Below are 23606 nucleotides of genomic sequence, written 5' to 3' on the forward strand. Positions count from 1 at the left end.
TTAGAAATAAAAACGTAATTTTTTAGGTAACTAAAAACCTGTTGCTTGAGTTAGGGAACAATATTGAAAAAACCTGAGTGATTAAATATAATGATTTAGATCCTCATGTAGTCATTTGTTCTTTTTTTTTCCCTCCAAATTTTATAATTCATATTCGTAGAAAAGAGTGCCTTATGGCATGGATACAGCCCTGGATTCTCAAACACTATACTAGAAGATCATAAGATCTGATAGATTCTACCATTCCATCCCTGGTGGTGGAACTATATGCCTTTTGTATGAGGACTTACTTGTAGATGCAAGTGATGATGACATGAGATGCTTACATATAGACAATCTCCTTTACGGTTGAAGTCTCTTAGTGGAAAGAATACCTGGGCAGGTGAAATCCTGGATCCTTAAAATATTGAAGAAATATTTGTTTCCCAACAAGTTTGTCTTTTTGGATCATAGTTTCTTCTTAAGTAGTTTATAGTACACTGGGATACTGTCAGAAAATGAAAGAAAAATTGAAATGGCCTATATAATTGGATTTATGAAATGACATAGGTTGATATAAAAGTTTACCTCTGAGATTCACTTTCCTCATCCTTAAAATGAGGAAACTAGACTGAATGATCTCTGACAACTTTTCTAGCTTTAAGACCTAAAATATCAATTAAAAGGTATGAATGACTACTTTAGTATATATGCAATAGTTTAGAAATGTACAGTTATCTCTTTGGAGTAAGAAGACCCCAGTTTGAGTCCTGGTTCTGCCACTTATTGTTTGGGTGTCTGGTGAGTAAGTCATTTTATTTTTCTGAGTCTCATTTAACTCATCTGTCATGTAAGGATACTGATACTTGTAGCACTTCTCACATCATTATGAAAAAAGCATTATTAAAATAAAGTTTAAATGAATCACATTGTTTTACATATTTTTGTAAATCTTTTTAATATATGGCTTACTAGAAGACAGCTGGGATTCTCTTACCTTCTTTTACATTCATTTTGTTGCATTATGTTTTTTTGAAGTGTGAAGAAAATCTGGCTTCACATAGATATGTAATTGTAAAGAGGTGGAATATTTTAATAAGCAAAAACAATCTCAGTAATACTGTGAAAATAATTTTGACCTCTTGGACCCTCTGAAAAGATCTCTAGGATCCCATAGGATCTATGGATTACACTTTAGGAATCACTCTTCTAATCCAATCCTCTCATTTTGTAGTTGAGGAAAATGAGGCTATACTGTTGGTATAGCTATGAATTAGTAGAACTATTTTTGAAAACCATTTGAAATTATTTGATGGCAGTGAATGAAACATCAATACTATTTGATACATAGATCTCACTGCTAGGCATATATCCTAAAGAAAACCAGTGATAAAAAGGCTCTATGTATATAAAAAATATACCCAGCACTTTTGTAGTAGTAGCAGTGAACTGGAAATAAAGTAGTTGCCCTTCTACAGGAGAGTGTATGTGAATGGACTAGATTATCATTGTCCTTAGAACAGCTGAGTATAAAGGAAATGGGGAAGACTTAAAATGATCTGAAACAAAGTAAAAGGGAGCTGAACCAGAACAATATACACAATGATTACACCAATGTAAATGGAAAGAAAGAAAAACAAAACCAAATTTGAAAGTAGAGTGGCAAAAGTTGGCCCCAAAGAAGAGATATAAGTCTCCTTTCTTTGCATAGGTTATGAGACTATGAATACACTATGAAAACATTGATTATTTAGTTGTTGTTTTTTAATTTTTAGAAGAGATGGCCTTTTAGGGGAGTAGCAATATTGAAAAATGTAAATTATGTACAAACAAAATATATCAATAAAAATTTTTAAATATATATTCCAGAGAAATTACAGATTTAATTGGTTCCATGTTATGATAAAAAATGAAGTTAAATAATGAACTTTTTTGATTCATTGCATCTTTAGCATCGCTGTGTTGCCATTTTTAAAGACAAACAGAATAAGCCTACTGGTTTTGCTCTGGGAAGTATTGAAGGAAGAGTTGCTATTCATTATATTAATCCACCAAATCCGTAAGTGCAGTTGCATTGATTTTGCTACTTTTTTCTTTGAGTTTTTTCCCTTTAATATAATTTTATTTTTTAAATATTTTTTCATGGTTACATGAATGTTAAAATAATATTCTCTTTCAGTGCCAAAGATAACTTCACCTTTAAGTGTCATCGTTCTAATGGAACTAATACTTCAGCTCCTCAAGATATCTATGCTGTAAGTATTTAGAGAAAATGACTAGTTTTTAAAGTGTAATAGTTCCCCCAACAGTTTCTCTTCCTACAGTCTTAGAGGAGTGGAGGTGAGACAAAGGCCTCCTCTCTCTCTGCATTGCCTACTGCTAAAGAGAGTGCAGTTCTTTTGCCTTCACTTGGAGAGGTGTTTTTTTTTTTTTTTGATGGGGATGGGGATGGGCAGGGAGGTCGTGAAACATCAAGGGAAGAGGCAGGAAAGGAGAGAGAGACAGAGAGTTAGAGCACATTACTATACAGAAAAGTTAACAGATGTTAAAAGTTAAAATGAGAACTGACTCAATACTATCCTCAATTTCAGGCATCCCCTGAGGTTCTTGGAACATATCCCTACACACAAGCTTTTTTAAAAAATCATTTATTTGAAAAACACGACAACTGCTCAATTTCTTCTGTATTTAAAATGAACATTTTTTTCCAGTTTTCTTTGTATTAATTAAAGTTATAGAGTTAAACAGTAATTCTTTTCCTTCCCATTTCTGCATGTCTAAATTAGAGTCAGTAAAACTGTGAGTAAATTAAGTTTAAATAATTCCTGCCTACTTTCTGGATATTAGCAACAATTTACTTTTATCCTTAGAATAAAGAAGTTATTGTTTTTTGCACTTAAGTAGTAGTTTTCAACTTAAATGTATAGATAAAATTGTCTTCTGTTACCTTTAGCCCTTCGTCCATACTAATGCTAGATGATTCATTGGCTGGGTCCCCTTTAAATTTATGTCATCTAATTTCACCTAGGTCCTTACTACCAAAGACAATCTTTTTAATCTTCCTTATATCCCACTCCCAGTAGCCATACATACCTTCTCTCATTAAGTCTTCCATACCACTCCATCTTCCTCTTAGCAGAGAATTTCATCTCAGACCTTATGGAGAAAATAAAGCTCATTTACCTTGAGCTTTCTCTTCTTCCCTACTCCACATATAAAAAACCCTTGACATCCCCATTCTCTTTTCCTTTACTTCTGAGAAAGAGATAGTCCTTCTTGCCAAAGCCAACCCCTCTCCTTCTGTGATCTCATCTTTTGTTTCTTCTGACAGATTGACTCTGCCATCATTACCCTCTATTCTCTGCTTATCTACTTGCTCTTTCCCTACAACTCACAAACATGCTTGTCTTCCCTATTGTTAAAAAACTTTCACTTCAAGTTCTTTCACAACCAAGGAAAGAAGATTTAAAAGTTAAAAGTATCCTCCTTTTTTTCCCTTTTATTTACTTCCTCACCTTTTACAGTGTGACTTCTGACCTCAACATTCACCTGAAACTCCTCTCTCCAAAGATTCCAAAGATCTCTCTCCCTTTTTTTTTTAACCCCTATTTTCTGTTTTAGAATTGATACAAGTATTGGTTCTAAGGCAGTAAGGGCTAGGTAATTGGGGTTAAGTGACTTGCCCAGAGTCATTCAGCCAGGAACTATCTGAGGCTATCTTTGAATAGTGATCTCTTAATTGACAGATCTGATGGTCTCTTCTCCATTTTTGTCCTCCTTGATATCCCTGTAGTATTTGACACTGTCTCTTCCTGAATCCTCTCAGGTTTTTGTAATAATGTTCTCCCAAGATTCTCCTCCTATCTGACTACTCCTTAGCCTCTTTTGTTGGTTCATCATCTATATCTTATCCTCTCCTCTCTGCCTTGCAGTGTCTTCTCTCCCTCTCTAGGTGACCTGGGTTTAATTATTCTTTCTATTCAAATTGCTCTTAGATTTTAGCTCCATTCTCTAATCACCAGTTGACTATTGGATATGTAGAATTAGATGTCTTTTTGACATCTCAGACTTAACATTATCCAAAGTAGAACTCATCCTTATCATCCTACTTTTTTCTTAACTTATTTCTCCTGATATTTATTTATTTTCTTTCTTTTTTTAAAATTTTTATTCCCAATGCCTAGCACAAGCCCAGGCACTCAAACCTTTTTTGATCAATTGAAGATACCACCATCACTCCATTTGACCACTTGACACTTTGGGTTCACTCTCTGTTAAGTCTTATTGATCCTACTTCACAATATCTCTTGCCTCTCTATCCTTCTTTTCATTCCTATGGCCACCATCCTATGTCAGGCATCACTTCTTAGCTAGACTAATACAATAATCTCCTTACTCCCTTTTCTTATTGATTCACTCCATCACTTGTTGCACTGATATTTCTAAAGCACTATTCTCACCAATGCTGGTCACCTGCTCAAGAAGCATAATTTCCCTGTTACCTTCATGATACAATACTAACTACAGTTAGTCATTTAAAAGTCCTTCAGACATGTATAATTTATATGAAATCGCCTGTCTCTTCTCAAAGAGGAAGGGAGGGAAGGAAACTTGGAACTCAAAAGTTTTTTAAAAGAATGTTAAAAATTGTTTTTACATTTAATTGAGAAAAAATAAAAATAATTTTTTAAAAACCCTTCAGAGTCTGGCTCTAGCCTACTTTTTCAGTTTTATCATACATGACTCCCCTTCATATCCTCTTCCATCTCTACTGGCCTAGGTGCTATTTCTTAGGCACAGCATTCTTTCTTCCATGAAGCTTTGTTCAGATATCTCCTATTCCTGCAGCACATTCCCTCCTTTCTTAAACTAGTCCTGGTTTTCTACCAAAGCTCAAATCAAGCATCTCTGTTAGGAGACCTTTTCTGATCTCTTTATCTGTTAGAGCTTCCCTCCATCCCCAAAATTAAATATGCATATTTTTATTTACTTGGGTACTCCAATAGAATGCAAGTTTCTTGACGGCAGGTATAATCTTATTTTATCTTTCATTCCCTGGGTGGCTAACACTAGAAAAATAATGGTCTTTTAATTGGTACTATTTTTTTTAACCCTTCTGCCTTGGAATTCCAAGGCTAGGCAGTGGGGATTACGTGACTTGCCCAGAGTCATACAGCTAGGAAATGTCTGAGGCCATATTTGAACCTAGGACCTCTCATCTCTAGGCCTAGCTCTCAATCTACTGAGCCATCTAGCTCCCCTGTAGTAGGTACTTTTAAATATTCGGTTTTTTTCTCCTTTTCTTTATAGTTTAAGCATGAGAGTGTGTGCCACATATATTGAAAATGCTCACTATTACTCTGCCTTCTCTTCCTAATGATATGTACAATTCTTTTCAGGTGAATGGGATAGCATTTCATCCTGTTCATGGAACTCTTGCAACTGTAGGATCTGATGGTAGATTCAGTTTTTGGGACAAAGATGCAAGGACAAAACTAAAAACTTCAGAACAATTAGATCAGCCAATTTCAGCTTGTTGTTTCAATCACAATGGAAACATATTTGCATATGCTTCCAGCTACGACTGGTCAAAGGTAAGGGTTTGTAGTCACACTTTATCTAAGGAGGTTTTCAGTACATACATTTTTTAAAACTTAGTTTGTAGATGTTTGCATAAATTTCATGAAAACCAGTTAACTTTCACCTTATTCTATAACACCAAGAAAATTTATGATGGAATTTGAAATGTTTTGAAGATTTTCTAACTCTGAAGCAAGTAGCTCAGACCTTTGTCTTCAATTCAATATATCATACCTCTAACTAGAAAAGAAAACGGCAATAAGCTGTTCATGTAGGTGAACATTTATTCTTACTAAACTGAATGTTCACTTGTTTGTTTAAAGATCAAGTTCTTAAAGTGTAACTTTTTTCTAATATAACTGATTTTTCTTCCATTTTTAGGGACATGAATTTTATAATCCCCAAAAGAAAAATTACATTTTTCTGCGTAATGCAGCAGAAGAGTTAAAGCCCAGAAATAAGAAGTAACAAGTATAGAATTCAGATGTTGACCTGGATTGTTCTTCCTTGCCCCAGTCTGGTTTTGATCACTAAAATATGGTGGATTCTCCAACATCTACACAATGCATTGTTCAGATCCACTGGAGAAAATCATTTGAATCATGCTACCTGCAAGAATGCCAGATGTTCACAAAATGACCTGCCTGTTTCTTCTCCACTATAATACTGCCTGACAAACTGCTCTAAATTTGAGAGGATTGAAAGTACTGTACAGCTTAGATTTGTATGGGCATTTGCATAGTTATTTTACAGTCTTCAAGGTATGAGTAACAGGAGATTGAAACACAATCTATAAATACAATATCATATTTTGTAATAAACTATTTTGAAAATTGCCTAAAAGTTGTTTTTTCCTTAAACCTCCCAAGTATTTATCCTCTATAATGTACTATTGGGCTTTGTTTAATTTGCCATTTTGGGAATATCCTATTTGGAAAATCAAAACTCTTTGTCATAGTGGAGAAGAATCCTGTGGTGTAATTGTTCATAAAATGGAGAAGAGATCAAGATCCTGTGGACTGCTGATGAGCAGTTTGAGTTTAGTTATTTTGCTTCCTTTTTTTTCTCTTGCCACAATTTTAATAATAAGTCCTAGACAGGAAATGTCCTTTGTGCCAAACTATGTTTAGTCTTGTGGGTAAACCTTCCAAAGACTACAGTGGATAATGTAACTTATAGCCTTCAAGTTATAGCCCAGGTCCCTTGCCTATGAAGTGCTCTTAACTCTCTACTGTTAATATCTATACAGTTTTTTAATTGTACTTTCATTTCATGTTGTTACAAACCCCAGTAAGTATTATAAATGGAACAAACTTAAAATTTAAATCTAAGTATTGTACATCTAATGTACTTTAAATCCTTGAAATTCCTCATCATTTGGGGCTAGTATATGACCTAAAGGCCTGTTCATTATAAACGCCTGTTACCTATATGTTGTAAGATGTTTTTGCCTATGCATAGCTAAACATTTTAAGTAAAATTCTTATGATTCACTAAAGCAATTTAGTTTGAAAATTGTTTTCCAAAAATAAAACACTGAGAGGGGGAGACAATTTAGGTCATGTAATTTAGGAAAACTTATGTGGAAATTTGTTATTATATGTAATTGGCAAAAAATAAAATGAAATCCTTCCCCCCCCCCAAAAAAAAGAAAGCACTAGTAGATAAAGGGGGAAAGGAGGAATGAAAAATTATTTCATTATGAATCATCCCTGTGCTTGGGAATTCTAAACTTTAAAAATAATATCTTAAGCCATTCTATAGAAATACTTAGTATTCATCTCAGTCATTATTAAGTGCCACTTGATGTAAGTAAATTGTCATCAGCTTTCATTCACCTGTACTATTACTTTAAAAAAATTTTTTTTCAAGTCAGCTATAGAATTCATGATTGAAAAATAACCACAAAGTAAGTTTGCCAAATCATGGTCTAGATTGCTCTTTAGAGTATTTCCCCCCACCCCCCAAGATTAGACTTCAACAGTATTGTGTTAGCATTTCTATAATTTGCACACTTGAAACATTTGCTACTAGATGTGGAATTAAGTTTCTAGGTAAAACAGATTCTTTGTTGTCCCAAATAAGGAGACATCAAGACAGAATTTCCATTTTCTTTTCTTTTTTTATATCATGACTCTGAAGAAGGCAAATCAGATAGTTTAGTTGCTGTTTACTTTTACCTGTGTGTTCCTTATCTGCCCAGCTTGGTTGATTACAAGTCCTTTGAGGGCAGCTTTAAGCATCTTTCTAGGGGAAAAATTCACCTCTATATGGAATTAAATTTACAAGGTACATTCCCACAATGCCATAAGATGTTTGGTGATGAAAGTATTCTTATTTCAGGCAAGCAAACAGTCATCAAGAAAGATATTCAGTGATTACATGTATTCACACTATAAGTGCCAGATTTGGAACTTGAACTAATGTTGAGACAAAGCTAGTGCTTTTTACTTTCTTTCAGCAAATATTTGTAGAAACGAAAGGGTTAAAAGCAATCTGTTTTAAATACATAAGCTTGACTGTGGGTGTGATATTTAGTTATTTGAGTACTAAAAAGAATTGAACTTTTGGTCCTTCTAGGACAGATATTCTGTCCAGTGATGCAGAGTGGAGTCGTTTCTGTATGTCCTCCCAGGGTTTAGTCCAGGGAATCTTCTCAACGTGCAAGAGGCCTTCCTCGAGTTCTCTCAACATAATGATACAAGCGAAGCACATTGTTGATAATGTACGTGGATTATTCCTCACCACATAACCAGCCCAGGCTTTCTCTGCATATGCATTTCTTTAACATCATTTACCCTCCTGTACTTATTCCTTATTAGGTTCTCTTCAGCTTGGATTCTGCAGACAGAAGTGTACTACGAAAGCCAATATACCATCACTAGAAGAAAATAGGTATTAAAAAGATAGGCCTGGAGCTACAAAGTAGTCCAGTAGTTAAAGGCGCCAGACCTAGTAACAGGAAATCCCAAGGCCAAACCTCATCTCAGACACTTGTAGCTGTATGACCCTGGGCAATTATCCCCAGTTGCCTAACCCTTATTGCTCTTTTGCCCTACAACTGATACCGAGTACCAATTCTAAGACAGTAGGAAAGAGTTTTTTAAAAGCTAGCCCTTTGCTTCAGAGAGAAGTTTGGGATTATTAAGATAATTTTGCAATTTACTAAAGGCAATCCAACCTATTTATATCTTCCTGTTATATATGTATATAAAAATACAAGATACGTGTGCTGACAACACACTACAATTCAATAAACAAGGATTTTCTATGTGCTACACACAGTGTTACTATAAATTTGTGTTGTACAGTCTCAAAGAGGTCTTTACTCCTGCAAGGCGGTCCTTTTACACCTCCTAATTGATTCACTAACAACTAATCAATGTTTATTAAACTTCTAATCACTAGAGATACAAAAAAGAGGCTAAAACAGTCCTTTGCTCTCAAGGAGCTTACAATCTAATAGGAGAGACAACATATAAAGACATCTGTACAAAGCAAACTATATATATAGGATAATAGGAATTAATTAACCCTGGGAGGCTTGAAAATTAAAAGGGTCTGGAGAAATCTTCCTGTAGAAGGGAGATTTTAGTTGAGATTTAAGGGAAGCCAGGGAGATCCTGTGTGAAGGGAACCCCCTACCCCAGAAATCACATACTGGGATCGTACCTGCGTCTCTTAATTGCCAAATGTAATGAGTTTTTCTCATTCCTTATCATTCTCAATCTCTCTGCAGCCTTTGACACTGTTGATCGTCAGGCTCTTCTCTGGTAATCGCTAGGTTTTTATGACACTGCTCTCCTGGGGTTCTCCCCGTCTGCTAAATGCTCCTCAGACTTCTTTTCTGGATCCTCATCCATGCTCACCAACTGTATTTGTCCTCCAAGGCTCTAATGTATTTCATTTGATGATCTCTTCTGCTCCTATTGATTATTATCTCTATGCAAATGATTCTCAGATCTATATGTCCAGTCCTTACCTCTCTCCTGACCTCTAGTATCATGTAGCCAACCGCCTATTGGACATCTAGAACTGAATATACAATAGATATCTTAAACTCAACATGTCTAAACTAAATCATTATCTCCTTCCACTAACCTCTCCCCTAACTTTCCTCACTCTCAATACCGAAACTATTATAAGTCTTGTCAGTTGTATATCACAAGATGTATATATATCAGGAACTGCATTGTGTGAAGATGGCTAAGATCATGAAGCTTCTTCACCCTAATACCCTCTATAAACTTAACTCCACAGAATAAATGTTTAAAATGGCAAAAACAGACAGGATTCAGGAGTGGTGATAAATAGCTAGGGATCACTAGGCAGAAAGGTTTTGGACTTCCTTGATCTCAGCCCTACCACCACAGTCCCTGGGGCAGGAACAGAGCAAATAGTGAAATCCACAAGAGAGCCCTTGGGGACAGGATTGGCAACTTCACTGAGCCCTGGTTCTTGCATCCTGGAGGATACCACTGGAATTTGCAGGCTGAGGGCATTGGGAGCAATTGGCCTCAGCTCCAGAGGCCCCCACTTGCCCACAGCTGGGGATTGAAGGAGTGGATCCCACAGAGTCCACAGGTTTCAGGCCCTGAGGGTAGGAACACAAACCTTACTGGTAACAAAGGAATTCTGGAGGTACCAGGAATACAGCCTAGACTGAAGCAGTAAGAGAAGTAGTGAGGAAGGAAGGAGCATCTGTAAGTATATGGTTGCTAAGGGACTGGGACTTCCATCAGCTGGTCACTTCTAGGAGAGTGAAGTCCCTGCCTGCTGCCACAGGGGGAGGTGGACTGGCTGCTTATAGTTGTGGTGATAAAACTGCCTGTTGTAAGGATGGAATTTGTGCAAGGGGAGGGAATAGAAGGAGCCAAAGAAGGAGTGACTGATGGTTGGTGACAGTTGGTGACAGTTGAGACCAGAGAGGATTCTGGGTAATTCTCAGGAGGAGGAAGAAGGGGAAGGAACTTCTGGCAAAGGACTGAGAGAGGGAGGAGGAGAATATCTCGGCTTGAATCCAGTCCTGAGGGCTTCCTGAGGATCTTTCTTTGGACATTGAAACCCTGATTCCCTGGTCAAAAGTATCCCATAGCTTCTCACCCATCAAGACTTCAAATAACAAGTTAGTTAAGTTTTGGAACTCCATTTTGGGAACGATCTCTTAGGCTCCTTCTCCCATTACCCAACCTTGCTAAGAGACCTTTTCCCGTCTAACTTGCAATTATAGAGAAGACTAGAAATAGAAACAGAAGGAGAAGGGGCGGGAGATGCTTAGGAGTGGGAACACCAAAGGTTCCCTCCCAAGTGATAGACCTCCATAGAAATAGAGAAGAGGGCACCCCAAAATCCCTCTGCCCTTCACCCCTTTCCCCAATCCCTATATTGATATTAATAAAAGACATTTATTAGTCAGATAGCATTCTAGAGTGCCTGAGAGAGGAGGGGGAGGGGAATCATAGCTTGGTCTGGCTGCCTCCATCTTGAAGCCAGACCACCAGTTGTGAAGTTGACTGACCTCAGGGGAGGCTTGCGTGAACCCCGCCCTCATTCAGAATCAGATTGGGGTACCCAATACCTCATCTTATAGAGAAGTCTTGTCCCCAACTTCTGTGGGGTGGCACAACCATCCAGGTCACCTAGTTTCAGGGTGACACCCCCTCAAAGTCTCTGTAGTGTATAATTGGCAAGGAGGGGAGAGCTAGAAGAGAGCCTCATTTCATAGACTTTCTCTGTCTCTCCTCCATCCCTAACATTGGTACCTGGCTCTCTTTATTCTTATACTGTGGGCTCTGGATGGAGCACCTGAGGTCAATCATAGACTGGCATTTGAGTGGGTGACTGGGAGTATATCTGACCCTGGACTATAAAAATTGGAAAAACTAAATAGGACCCAGGAAAAAACCAACAAAAAATCCTAACACCTGAGATAACATATCCTAACACACTAGGAACTGGGACTCCAGCAAAAAGCTGATAATTAAGTCTAATGGCCTGGCTACTATATATATATATATATTTTTAATGAGTAAGGAAAGGAGAAAGAACCCAACTATTGATAACTATTATTAGTTATTATATATTATATATATTATATTATATAATAATAGATAACTATTATTAGAATATTATTATTATTCTCTGGCAACAGAGAAGACCTTAGTTCAAACTCAGAGGATAGTTGTTGGAAGCAATTAAGAGAAACAGAGTCTCTAATAGATATCTTTATATCTATTAGATCCATACTTTTTCTTATTGGAAAGCATTATAATCTAGTTTTTTAGGAAAGATTTAAGTTCTTAGTAAGCCAGAAGTTAGGGAGTTAACGGTTTCTCTCTAAAAGGCAGAGAAATTAAGCTGCGAGGCCATGAGTTCTCTCCTAGACAAGTCAAGGTCAAAATCAGGCAAGCTAGACAGTTAAACATTTTGCCAGGTGCATTCCTCCCAATAAAGTTAAAGACCCATTCATTAAGGATATCTTTAAAATATAGTAACTTTTCCCAGAAATAACTTTCAGATAATGATGAGGCTCATTCTCAGCCTTGAATCTTGTTTCATTCTGAGCTTAATCTTTTCTTTTTTTTTTTTTAATAATATTTTATTTTTTAGAAAAATTTTCCATGGTTACATGATTCATATTTTTACTTTCCCCTTCACCTCCCCTTTTACCCCCCCTCCCCTCATAGACAACACACATTTCTACTGGTTTTAACATGTGTCATCAATCAAGACTTATTTCCATATTATTGATAGTTGCTTTGGTGTGGTCATTTTGAGTCTACATCCCCAATCATGTCCGCCTCAACCCATGTGTTCAAGCAGTTGTTTTTCTTCTGTGTTTCCACTCCTGTAGTTCTTCCTCTGGATGTGGGTAGTGTTTTTTACCATAAATCCCTCAGAATTGTTCTGGGTCAGAAGTCCATTGCATTCAATTTTACCACAGTGTGTCTGTGTCTGTGTACAATGTTCTTCTGGCTCTGCTCCTTTCACTCTGCATCAATTCCTGGAGGTCTTTCCAGTTCACATGGAATTCCTCCAGTGTATTATTCCTTTAAGCACAATAGTATTCCATCACCAGCATATACCACAATTTGTTCAGCCATTCCCCAATTGAAGGGCATACCCTTGTTTTCCAGTTTTTTGCCACTACAAAAAGCGTGGCTATAAATATTTTTGTACATATCTTTTTCCCTATGATCTCTTTGGGGGTACAAACCCAGCAATGCTATGGCTGGATTGAAGAGCAGGCAATCTTTTAGAGCTCTTTGAGCATAATTCCAAATTACCATCCAGAATGGTTGGATCAATTCACAACTCTAACAGCAATGCATTAATGTCCCAATTTTGCCACATCCCCTACAACATTTATTACTCTCCCTTGCTATCATTTTAGCCAATCTGCTAGGTGTGAGGTGGTACCTCAGAGTTGTTTTGATTTGCATTTCTCTAAATATTAGAGATTTAGAACACTTTCTCATATGCTTATTGATACTTTTGATTTCTTTACCTGAAAATTGCCTACTCATGTCCCTTGCCCATTTATCAATTGGGGAATGGCTTGATTTTTTATACAATTGATTTAGCTCCTTGTATCTTTGAGTAATTAGACCTCTGTCAGAGTTTTTTGTTATAAAGATTTTTTCCCAGTTTGTTGCTTCCCTTCTGGTTTTGGTTGCATTGTTTTTGTTTGTAAAAAAACTTTTTTAATTTAATATAATCAAAATTATTTATTTTATATTTTGTAATTTTTTCTAACTCTTGCTTGGTTTTAAAATTTTCCCTTTCCCATAGATCTGACAAGTATACTATGTTCACTTAATTTACTTATAGTTTCCTTCCTTATATTCAAATCATTCACCCACTCTGAATTTATCTTGGTGTAGGGTGTGAGATGTTGATCTAAACCTAATCTCTCTCATATTGTTTTCCAATTTTCCCAACAGTTTTTGTCAAATAGTGGATTTTTATCCCAAAAGTTGGCTCTTTGGGTTTATCATACACTGTCTTGCTGACGTCACTTACTCCAAGTCAATTTCACTGATCCTCTCTTCTGTCTCTTAGCCAGTACCATATTGTTTTGATGACCATTGCTTTATAGTATAGTTTAATATCTGGTACTGCTAGGCCACCTTCCTTCATGTTTTTTTTTTCATTATTTCCCTTGATATTCTTGATCTTTTGTTCTTCCAAATGAACTTTGTTATAGTTTTTTTCTAGTTTAGTAAAAAAGTTTTTTGGTAATTTGATAGGTATGGCACTAAATAGGTAAATTAATTTGGGTAGAATGGTCATTTTTATTATGTTGGCTTGTCCTACCCATGAGCAATCAATGTTTTTCTAATTGTTTAGGTCTAGTTTTAATTGTTTGGAAAGTATTTTGTAGTTGTGTTCATATAACTCCTGTGTTTGTTTTGGTAGATAGATTCCTAAGTATTTTATATTGTCTAGGGTGATTTTAAATGGTGTTTCTCTTTCTACCTCTTGCTGCTCTAATGTGTTGGAAATATATAGGAATGCTGATGATTTATGTGCATTTATTTTGTATCCTGCAACTTTGCTAAAGTTGTTGATTATTTCTACTACCTTTTTAGTTGATTCTCTAGGGTTTTTTAAGTAGACTATCATATCATCTGCAAAGAGTGATAACTTAGTCTCCTCATTGCCTATTTTAATACCTTCAATTTCTTTTTCTTCTCTAATTGCTACTGCTAGTGTTTCTAGTACAATGTTAAATAATAGAGGTGATAATGGGCATCCTTGTTTCATGCCTGATCTTATTGGGAAAACTTGGGCCTAATCTTTTGAGGTAATTCTTGAGCTACTGTACAACTATGATTCTTTTGTGCTTTGTAAAGTCATATGTCAATCATGACTTAATTCTGTAACCTCAGCATACCTGCACAGCTGCAAAACTTCTCTGTACTTTTGTGTGAAATGGGTTTTGAATTCTGTATATATTAAACTTAAAGCTCCATGGCAAGGGGAAGCAGCCATGAGCTAATGACAGCCCCCACTATCAGATTCTTTCTCATCTAAACCGTCACCTCCCAGACCCCTGGAGCTGTTGGATAGCTTTCAACAGACAATGAAGTAAAAATACTTCTAAAACATCAAAGAAATAAAATAGCCAGAAGCTCAAAAAAGAACATTTAGTAGAACTTTAAAAAGACCTCAAAAACCAAATGAAAGAGGTTGAGGTAAAATCAGAGGGAAAAGAATTAAGAGCAATGCAAGAAAATCAAGAAAATGATGGAAGAATGGTCACTCACATAGAAAAAAAGAAACCTAAAAACTTGTGGAAGAAATAATGCATTAAGAACTAGAATTGCAAAAGGGGAGGTTATGTTATGTAAAGGATGGCAGCATGAAATCCCTGCAAAATATAGGGTCAGCCTCACCCAAAGTGAGCAATTTCCTAAGACAACAAGAAATAAAGAATGAAATCAAAAGAATGAAATAACAGGAAAAAATGAAACATCACAAAAAACAACTGAGCTGAAAAATAAATTAAGGAGAAACAGTATAAGAAATATTGGACTCCTGGAAATTTATCTTCAAAAAAAGTTTAGATACTCCAAGAAGTCATCAAGGAAAGCTGCCCAGAAATTCTAGAATCAGAGGATGAAATAGAAATTGAAAGAATCCGCTGATCACCACTTCAAAGAGATCCAAAGATGAAGACGCACAGGAACATCATTGTTAAATTCTGTAACTCACAGGTTAAGGAGAATATACTACAAGCAACAAGAAAAAATTGTTTTTTATTACTGTGGAGATATAGTCAGAATAACACAAGACTTTTGTGTAATTAGAGTCTGTTACCTCAAAAAACTACAATTCCCAGCACTCCACTTGCCTCATGTTATGTGCTGACATAGGGAGGATGTAAATTTGATGTAGCCCTGCCTCTCCCTCTCTGGTCTTCCTGTTGGGCTTTGTTGGAATGGGCTTTTTAAACAGGCAAAGAGAACCTAGTCAGATGGTTTTAATTTTGTTAAATAATTAGTTTTTTTACTTTTATTTCCTTTTTATTCCTTCTACTTTAAGGGATTATTAATAAACTGTATAAAATGTAATTCTTGGAGTATGGGGAATTAATTTAAACTGTACGTTTATGGCAACCAGAAGTGGGGTTTAGAATCCTTAATTCTCTCTGAGTAAATTAGTTTGAAAAGAAACTGCATTTCTCCTGCCATGGCTTTTTAGCCTTTCCCCTCTGGGGAGCAGTGGCATCTCCACCTGTCTGCCTTGCTTCCCACTGCTGTTGTTGCTGCCACCTGCTGCTGCCATTCCTGCTTCCCTCACTTACTGCGTGGATGGTCCTGCCCGCCATTGCAACCTCTGCTGCTGCTGCTGCTGCTGCTGCTGCTGCTGCTGCTGTGGCATTAAACCCTTGTTCCCTTACATTGCTAAACCTGAATGCAAAGCCTGGATGTTTCTTTTAGGCAACAGCCTCCTAACAGGCTTTTACCTTAGGGCAGTGATGGACAAACTTTTTAAAGAGGGGGCCAAAGGAAAGGAAATGCTTATCTGTCAGTCTGTTTCCAAGGCAACTCTTTTGAAGTTTCATTGTATTGTATCTAAACATTGTATTTGTCAGATTAGGAATAATGTTGTGTGGCCAGATAGAACATTTCAGGGGGCCACATCTGGCCCGTGGGCCGTAGTTTGCCCATCACTGCCTTAGGAGATGCTTTTGCCCTCTTAACTCCCTGTTCAGGTGGCAGTGGAAGTAAGTGGCTCCCTGGTGTTTTTTCCTCCTAGGTGGGAAGGGAAGGAAGGTTACTCCTCCAAACAGGAAGTAGATTTTCAACCTATTTAATAAGTAGAATTGCAAGCATGGCCCAGTTTCCTGCCTGTCTCAAACAGCTTCCATTCTGGGAGAGGATTATAGTGCTCGCACAGCTCAAAGTTTTGGGGTATCTTCTCTTACTACTGTTCCTCGGTGTACTGGTCCTTGTTATTAGCTTGAGTAATGCTGAGATTCAGGGGGGAGATTCATTTATATACACCTCCTTGCCATTTTGACCTGCCCCATATCTACAACACATCCAATATGGCAGGGGTCGGCAACCTTTTTGGATTGTGAAAGCCATAAATGCCACATATTTTAAAATGTAATTTCATGAGAGCTGTACAGTGCTCACAGTGCACGCTCCTATAACAGCACCTGAAAAAAAATTGACTTTATGACTCCTGCAGAAAGAGCCATATCTGGCCCTCAAAAGAACCAGATATGGCTCGAGAGCCATACGTTGGCGACCCCTGCAATGTGGGATTCATCCACACTATGCTCAGTGTGGGTATGGGGAACCCCAGAGGTATGACCAAAGGAATCTAGATCAATGATGATACTGGAAAGGGGAAGGAACCTTACAGAGTCTAGAGGTGAATTTTTAAGCCTTTTAAGACTCCATTGTTAATTCCCAGTTTTGTTCCCCTCCAAATAGTGAAGAAGTCTCTATAATGCAGCCATCAGAATTGGGAGGAAAAAAAAGGACTCTTGAATCCAGTGCCTGTATCCTATCGCTTATATTGTATTTGCTGATTATTTTAAGATTTAATTTTGTTTTTTTAAGTTCACATATTAATCTAATCTAATATATTTCTTTTTTTTCCCTTAACTTCTGTCTATTGGTTCATAGGTGAAAGATTGGTAAGAGTGGGCAATGGGGGTCAAGTGACTTGCCCAGGGTCACACAGCTGGGAAGTGTCTGAGGCTGGATTTGAACCTAGGACCTTCCATCTCTAGGCCTGGCTCTCAATCCACTGAGCTACCCAGCTGCCCCCTAATATATTTCTGTTACTATGTTTTGGCCGTTAGCTATATGTGCTATTACGTTGTCTTTATTTGTACCTCCTCTATGACTGGACTGGAGAAAATACCATTATAAAAGTCCATAAACAACTCGTGCAAACACTTTTCCATGGAAAAACCATAGGTCCTTATAGATGCTGGGTTTGTTACCAGATCCATCAAGGTCACGTGTTGCCTAAACAGCCTTTTGTCCCTTTTTGCCTTTATTAATTGTCACATAGATGATGATGGATAGACTCCATCAAACTGATTACAACCTGTATACAACTTTTAGAGAATTTAATGAGCAAAAAAATCTCCATTGATTTTAAGGGGTCTTCAGAAGTGATTTTCAGATATCTAGGAGCACCACTACCTCTAACTGATCATTTGCCTACCTTTGAGTGGTGAGTAACAAGAGTAAGAGTCCATTCAGTAGCGGAAGTGAAATGCTGTAGCACTATTATATTCCCCACCTCTGCATTTATAAAAATGTAATGGATGAGATGTCTGAAGTGATTTACACTATTGTAGTCCTTGTCTCCACATTGCAATGGATGGGACATATAAAGACATGCCTTTTATGGCTGTTACAGTCTCATGCCAGGGGAGGGAGGTTCATTGGGAGGTGGTAAAGTTTTTTTTTGGGGGGGTACCCCTGAATGGCTCATGAGAGGGAGCATTTCGCATGAAGTCTAGTAGCTTCTGAATGGTTTTTTATATTTATAACTCTTCAGCTTACTCTACCCTTTCCCCAGAATGATCTAAATTCATGGTCACATTTTGAACCCAAAAGGTTTTCATCAGCAGTACAGAGGTTTGTGTTTTTTCTGGGCCCTTCTACCAAAGTTTGGAATGATGGCAGTAATAGATTTTGTTAAAAATATCTCAGCCAAGGTTGAGATTTGCTAGATTTGGAGAACTTGTGACAAGTATCCATAAGCTTCAGTGGCTATAAAGACTCATGTGAATCCTAATGAAAGCAAGTTTGTTGCTATTGTCATTTAAATGTGCTGTTATGATTTTGGGGATTCTGGCACTTCTTGAATATGCATTAACTGCTATACTACATTTCTTTTAATAAAGCTGTTTTCTTAATGAAAATTATGTACACTCACACTGTGAATCATAGCTAAGTTAAAAAGGAAATGGATCTCATTTTTGAGTGAGAAACTTGCATTCTGCCTCTCCTTGGGCAACAAAGAAACTTGCATTCTGCCTCTCCTTGGGCAAACATAGCATGTCACTATTTTGAACTATATATTTAAATTTTTTTTTAATTTTTATTATTGTTTTTTCCTTGTATGTGCAATAGAGTATTTGAGCTTTCTTTTTTTCTCTCTCAATTTTTGTACTTGGAGCACATGTTGCCAGTATTAATGTTTTTTTTTTAAATTTTGCACTAATATAAGTTTAAAATATCCATTTGCTCTAACATTAATGCATACCCAAAAGCTTTAGACTATGGAAATCTGCCACTGATTGTTAAATATTACGGGGCTTTGATTAATGATTGTGTCTTATTCCAGGACAAGGGATCACAAAAGAGCCATTATACAGTGCCAAGGAAGCACAAAGTTAATCTACATAGTGCCTATGAGCACAAGATCAAAGATACCAACCAATACTGGTGAGGTAGATGAGAATCTGTGCCAAGACAGAGGACTTGTTTTGTGGTTCTAGGAAGTGGCTGTTTGACAATGTTGGACGCAGGATTTCCCCATGCTGTGTTGTAAAAAGTACCTCCGTTTGGATAGAATATTGACTTCCCTTTCCCTGAGAGCAAAGGTAAAATCAGACCAGGGAATGCAATTTCCCACCTGCTACAAAAATATAATCCCTTTCCTGTCTTTCATATGTGTGGCAATTTTCTGTAGTCCTGGCTGCTGATTGAGTAAGTGCATATTGCTGCAATGGTCCTACAGGCTTGTGGGACATAAATCACTTTAATTGGGCCCTGATTCAAGGACCTGTTATATGTTTGTTCTTCTTTACTTAGAAATTTTACACATAAGACTTTGATATTTTATATTTCATTCAGAAGTTACTTTTTCTCATTTATTTGGGGTTTTTTTGATGTTTTTAAATTTTCTTTTGACAACTGATTCATATACCTCATAATTCAGACATGTATTCCTGGGTGATCCATTTGTTTGTCAACACACTCCTCAGGGGGGATTGTATAATTTTCATAAAATTTAGTTTCATAAAAAATTTTCTTGTTTGAGAGTAATTTTAGGATAAGAAACCTGCTACCTGCCTGAATCAAGACAGTGAACTGCTTGGAGAAGGCACCATAAAGATTCCTGCAGAAACCACACACTGGATGAAAAGATCCAAAATGAACTTTGGGATGTAGTGAAATTGAACTGTGGGGGATTGAATGCATTTATTTTGAATGTAAACTCATGCCAAAAGAGACTGCCCCCTAATTGGCTTTTTGTCAATGTGCCTAGCAAACATTGGTTTTGCTCTCTCTCTACTAGTTCCTTCTTATCTCTAACTATTATAGTTTCCTCTTAGAAAGTGCAATAATGTACACACCTTTAGTTAGAAGATCTTTAGAGGTATAAGATAGTTATGTTTAAATGGGGAGACTTGTCTCCCAAAGGATGACAGCGGGGATTATGTAATTAGAATCTGTTACCCTAAAAACTACAATTCCCAGCACCCCACTCTCCTCACATTATGTGCTGACATAGGGAGGATATAAATTTGGTATAGACCCACCTCTCACTCTTTGATCTTCCTGTTGGAGCTTTGGTGGAGCAGACTTTTCAAACAGGCAAGGAGAACTTAGTCATGTGGAATTAATTTTGTAAAATAATTAGGTTTTTTTTACTTCTTTTTCCTTTTTATTCCTTCTACTTCAAGTGATTATTAATAAGCTTTATAAAATACAATTTTTGGAGTATTGGAATTTAATTTAAATTGCACACTTAGCAGCTACAACATTAAAGGAACAGAACATGGAACATAACATTTTATAGAGCAAAAGAATTAGGCTTACAATAAAAAATAACATATCAAGCAAAGTTGAACATAAGTAAAAAGGTAAAAAAAATGTATTTTTAATGAACTAAAGGAGTTTCAACTCTTCCTGGGGAAAAACTCAGAACTCAACAGAAAATTTGATCTATAAGAAGCATACTGTAAGGAGGGAAGAAAAGAAATGGGTTGCAGCATGTGAAAGAGAGAAATTTTGCAAAGAGAGAGGTTTGTTTGACCCAGCTGTATGCCAGGAACTAATGATGCTGGATTCTGGAACACAGAAAGGAAATAAAGAGTGAACACCAATGGTCCCTGGGGCTCTTAGACTTCCTGCCCTTGGGGCTGTTTGGAGTTGGAACTTCCTTATTCACTAAAACTGAGGAGATTTGGTTTCCTATCCCCTGGAGTTGAGTATCTTTACCTGTGTTGTTTTGGGCTGGAGAAGACCTATTTCATCCTACAAAGTAATCTGGGAGGATTAATTAGTGCCAGGTTAGCCAGTCATCCAATCGGATTTAGTCAAACAGTTAGGGCCTAGGGAGCTTGGGAGAAAAAGAAGCAATCTCTGTGAGGAGATTTTAGGTGGTAGGAGGCTAGTGAGAACCCCTTAGAATTAGAGAACTCTAGTCCTTAATCCTCCCCTTCAAACTACTTTGTTTCAAAATAAATCCCTGTCCTGTTTTTAAAACCCTGTCTCAGAGATTTACAAGTGCACTGGTCAAGTGAGGGAAGCTCTCAGGTTTTCTTCACTGAGGATTACTGAGAAATCCAATCAACCTCAGTATCCCACTAACGTTAACACCATCCTTTTTAGGATCAGTTTTTCAATACAAAGGTAATTAAAGTCATACAAAGGTAATGAAATGATTATAAGCAACCTAAAAAGTAAAACTGTTTGATTTGTACAGAAGAAAATGTCATCTAATGCCCCTGGGAATGGCATCATTGCCTGGGTATTTTGAAGGTATGTATGTATGTATGACTCTTCTCAAGGTGAATGTAATGGAAAAAGATGAAACCGGTATGGAATAGATTAGAAGAATGTAAGGTGGAATGGCTATTTCATATGGAGGATTTAATGAGTGGAGGAATGCCACAGAGAAGGGGAAGACGGAGTAGAAGACTGAAAATACTAAAACCCTAGTCTCATCAGACTTGGGATAGAGAACAACATACACAAATAGAAGGGTAAAAATCTTCTTAACATACAAAAAAAGGAGGAAAGGGGGATGGGATAAGGGAGGAACATGGAGTCTCCTAGGGGGACCAAGAGAATAAGAGAAGGAAAGATGAGCTAAGTGGAAGGAGGGCAAAGGGATAGGTAAAGAGAGGGAAGGAAGGGTAATTTAGAGGGGAGTGCATATCAAGAAGCAGAGAGTGAGAAGTAAGGTGAAGGGATAAGGAAGGGACTCCTAGGACAAAATAGAAGAGAAATTTTTTTAGAATCAAACTCAAACCAAGAAGTATAGAGGGCACAGTTGGGGGGTTGGATAAGGAAGGGATTTTTGGAAAGTGGTTAAAATAAGAATTAAAAAGTAAGAGGAGAGGGGCAGCTAGGTGACTCAGTAGAATGAGAGCCAGGCCTAGAGGTGGGAGGTCCTAGGTTCAAATCTGGCCTCAGACACTTCCTAGCTGTCTCTCCCTGGGCAAGTCACTTAACCCCCATTGCCTAGCCCTTACCACTCTTCTGCCTTGGAGCCAATACATGGTATTGATTCTAAGATGGAAGGTAAGGGTTTAATTAAAAAACATTTTTTTAATTAAAAAATAAGTAAGGGGGAAGGAATAAAAGAGGGACCTAAAAAAAAAAGGTGGACCAATTTGGAACCAGGAAGATAAGAGAAGTGGATAAGAGAAGATTTTGGGGGAGGGGAATGAATTAGAGAGGTATTGGTCAATGGAAATTGGACATCTGAAGAGGTTTACAGCAGAAAGAAAAGAAGAGAGGGACAAACAGTGAGGAGGAACTGACCATTTGTCAATTGGGGAATGACTTGTATTCTTATAAATTTGATTTAATTCCTTATATATTTGAAACATGAGACCTTTATCAGAGAAATACATTATGAATATTTTCCCAGTTTATTTCCCTTCTAATTGTGGTTGCATTGGTTTTGTTTGTACACAACCTTTTAAATTTAATATAATCAAAATAATTCATTTTTCATCTTGTAATGTTCTCTACCTCTTGTTTGGTTAAAAAATGGCTCATAATCCCAGAGAGCATTTCACAATGGATTTGTTTAGCATTGTTCCTGGGTATAATTATAATAACAGGATACATTGCAGTCTATCTATCTCTATTTAAAAGAAGACTGATAAATAGCCTAAGTAACCTAGATATTCAAATAAGAGATTCATCGCAGCCTCATCCTGTATGATATATTTCTCATTCTGTCCAATGTATTTCCTATCCAATCCAACCAATATCTCCTACCACTCAACCAATCTTGACCTCAAAGCTGAACTAAAAACTTACCTTGACAGATGACTGGAAAATATGGAGGAGAGTTTGGAGGAGCTCAAGGCTTACATAAAAAGCTCAAGAAACCCCCAGAGTAAAAAGAGAGATTTAACTCTCAAAACTCCATCATTATCAAAATAGATTCAGTCTCTATCCCATCCTGCCCTATGCAATCCTGTTCCCCCCATGTCAACTCGTCCCTCCCATCACCATCCCTGATCCATCTCTCTCCATTTCCTCACCATATAATCATACTCAGCCTCCTTGTTCTTGCCATAATCATTACCCCTCCCCCTACATCCCATCCTTCCTCCTCTGCTCCAGTCCCCCTCCCCCTGCCCAACCCATCCTTTCCCCTGCCCCTACCTCTCATCCCTCTGCCCAAACTTTTTTTAATTTCTGGTTTTTCTGGAAGACCAATTATTCTCAAATTGTCTCTTCTAGACCGGTTTTCTTGGTCTGTCACTCTCTCATTGAGATATTTCATGTTTCCTTCTATTTTTTCAGTCTTTTGGCTTTGTTTTATTTGTTCTTGTTGTCTTGAGAGATCATTAGTTTCTACTTCCTCAATTCTAGCCTTTAGGGATTGATTTTCGGCTATAATCTTTCGGGTTTTGGCCATAATCTTCTGGTTTTCGGCCATAATCTTCTGGTTTTTGGCCATAATCTTCTGGTATTCCTTTTCAATCTGGTCATTTCTGGTGTTCAATTTCTGAGCCTCACTTTCCAATTGCATGATTCTACCTTTTAAACAGTTATTTCTTGCCAGATCTCTTCCATTTTCCTCAAAATCTC

General features: G+C 37.1%; 1 protein-coding gene across 1 annotated transcript in view; it reads left to right on the forward strand.

Annotated features, from left to right (window-relative positions):
• The window catches only part of RAE1 (ribonucleic acid export 1), a 28791-nt gene extending 22389 nt beyond the window's left edge, over nucleotides 1–6402 (forward strand). The window contains exons 9-12 of the mRNA XM_044663837.1: nucleotides 1932–2038; nucleotides 2159–2234; nucleotides 5379–5573; nucleotides 5941–6402. Coding sequence (XP_044519772.1) covers nucleotides 1932–2038; nucleotides 2159–2234; nucleotides 5379–5573; nucleotides 5941–6027 — 465 coding nt within the window. The 3' untranslated portion in view covers nucleotides 6028–6402. The remainder of the gene's footprint in view (nucleotides 1–1931; nucleotides 2039–2158; nucleotides 2235–5378; nucleotides 5574–5940) is intronic.
• The last annotated feature ends 17204 nt before the right edge of the window (nucleotides 6403–23606 follow it).

This window comes from Gracilinanus agilis, chromosome 2, assembly GCF_016433145.1.
Source record: "Gracilinanus agilis isolate LMUSP501 chromosome 2, AgileGrace, whole genome shotgun sequence".
Classification (NCBI taxonomy): domain Eukaryota; kingdom Metazoa; phylum Chordata; class Mammalia; order Didelphimorphia; family Didelphidae; genus Gracilinanus; species Gracilinanus agilis.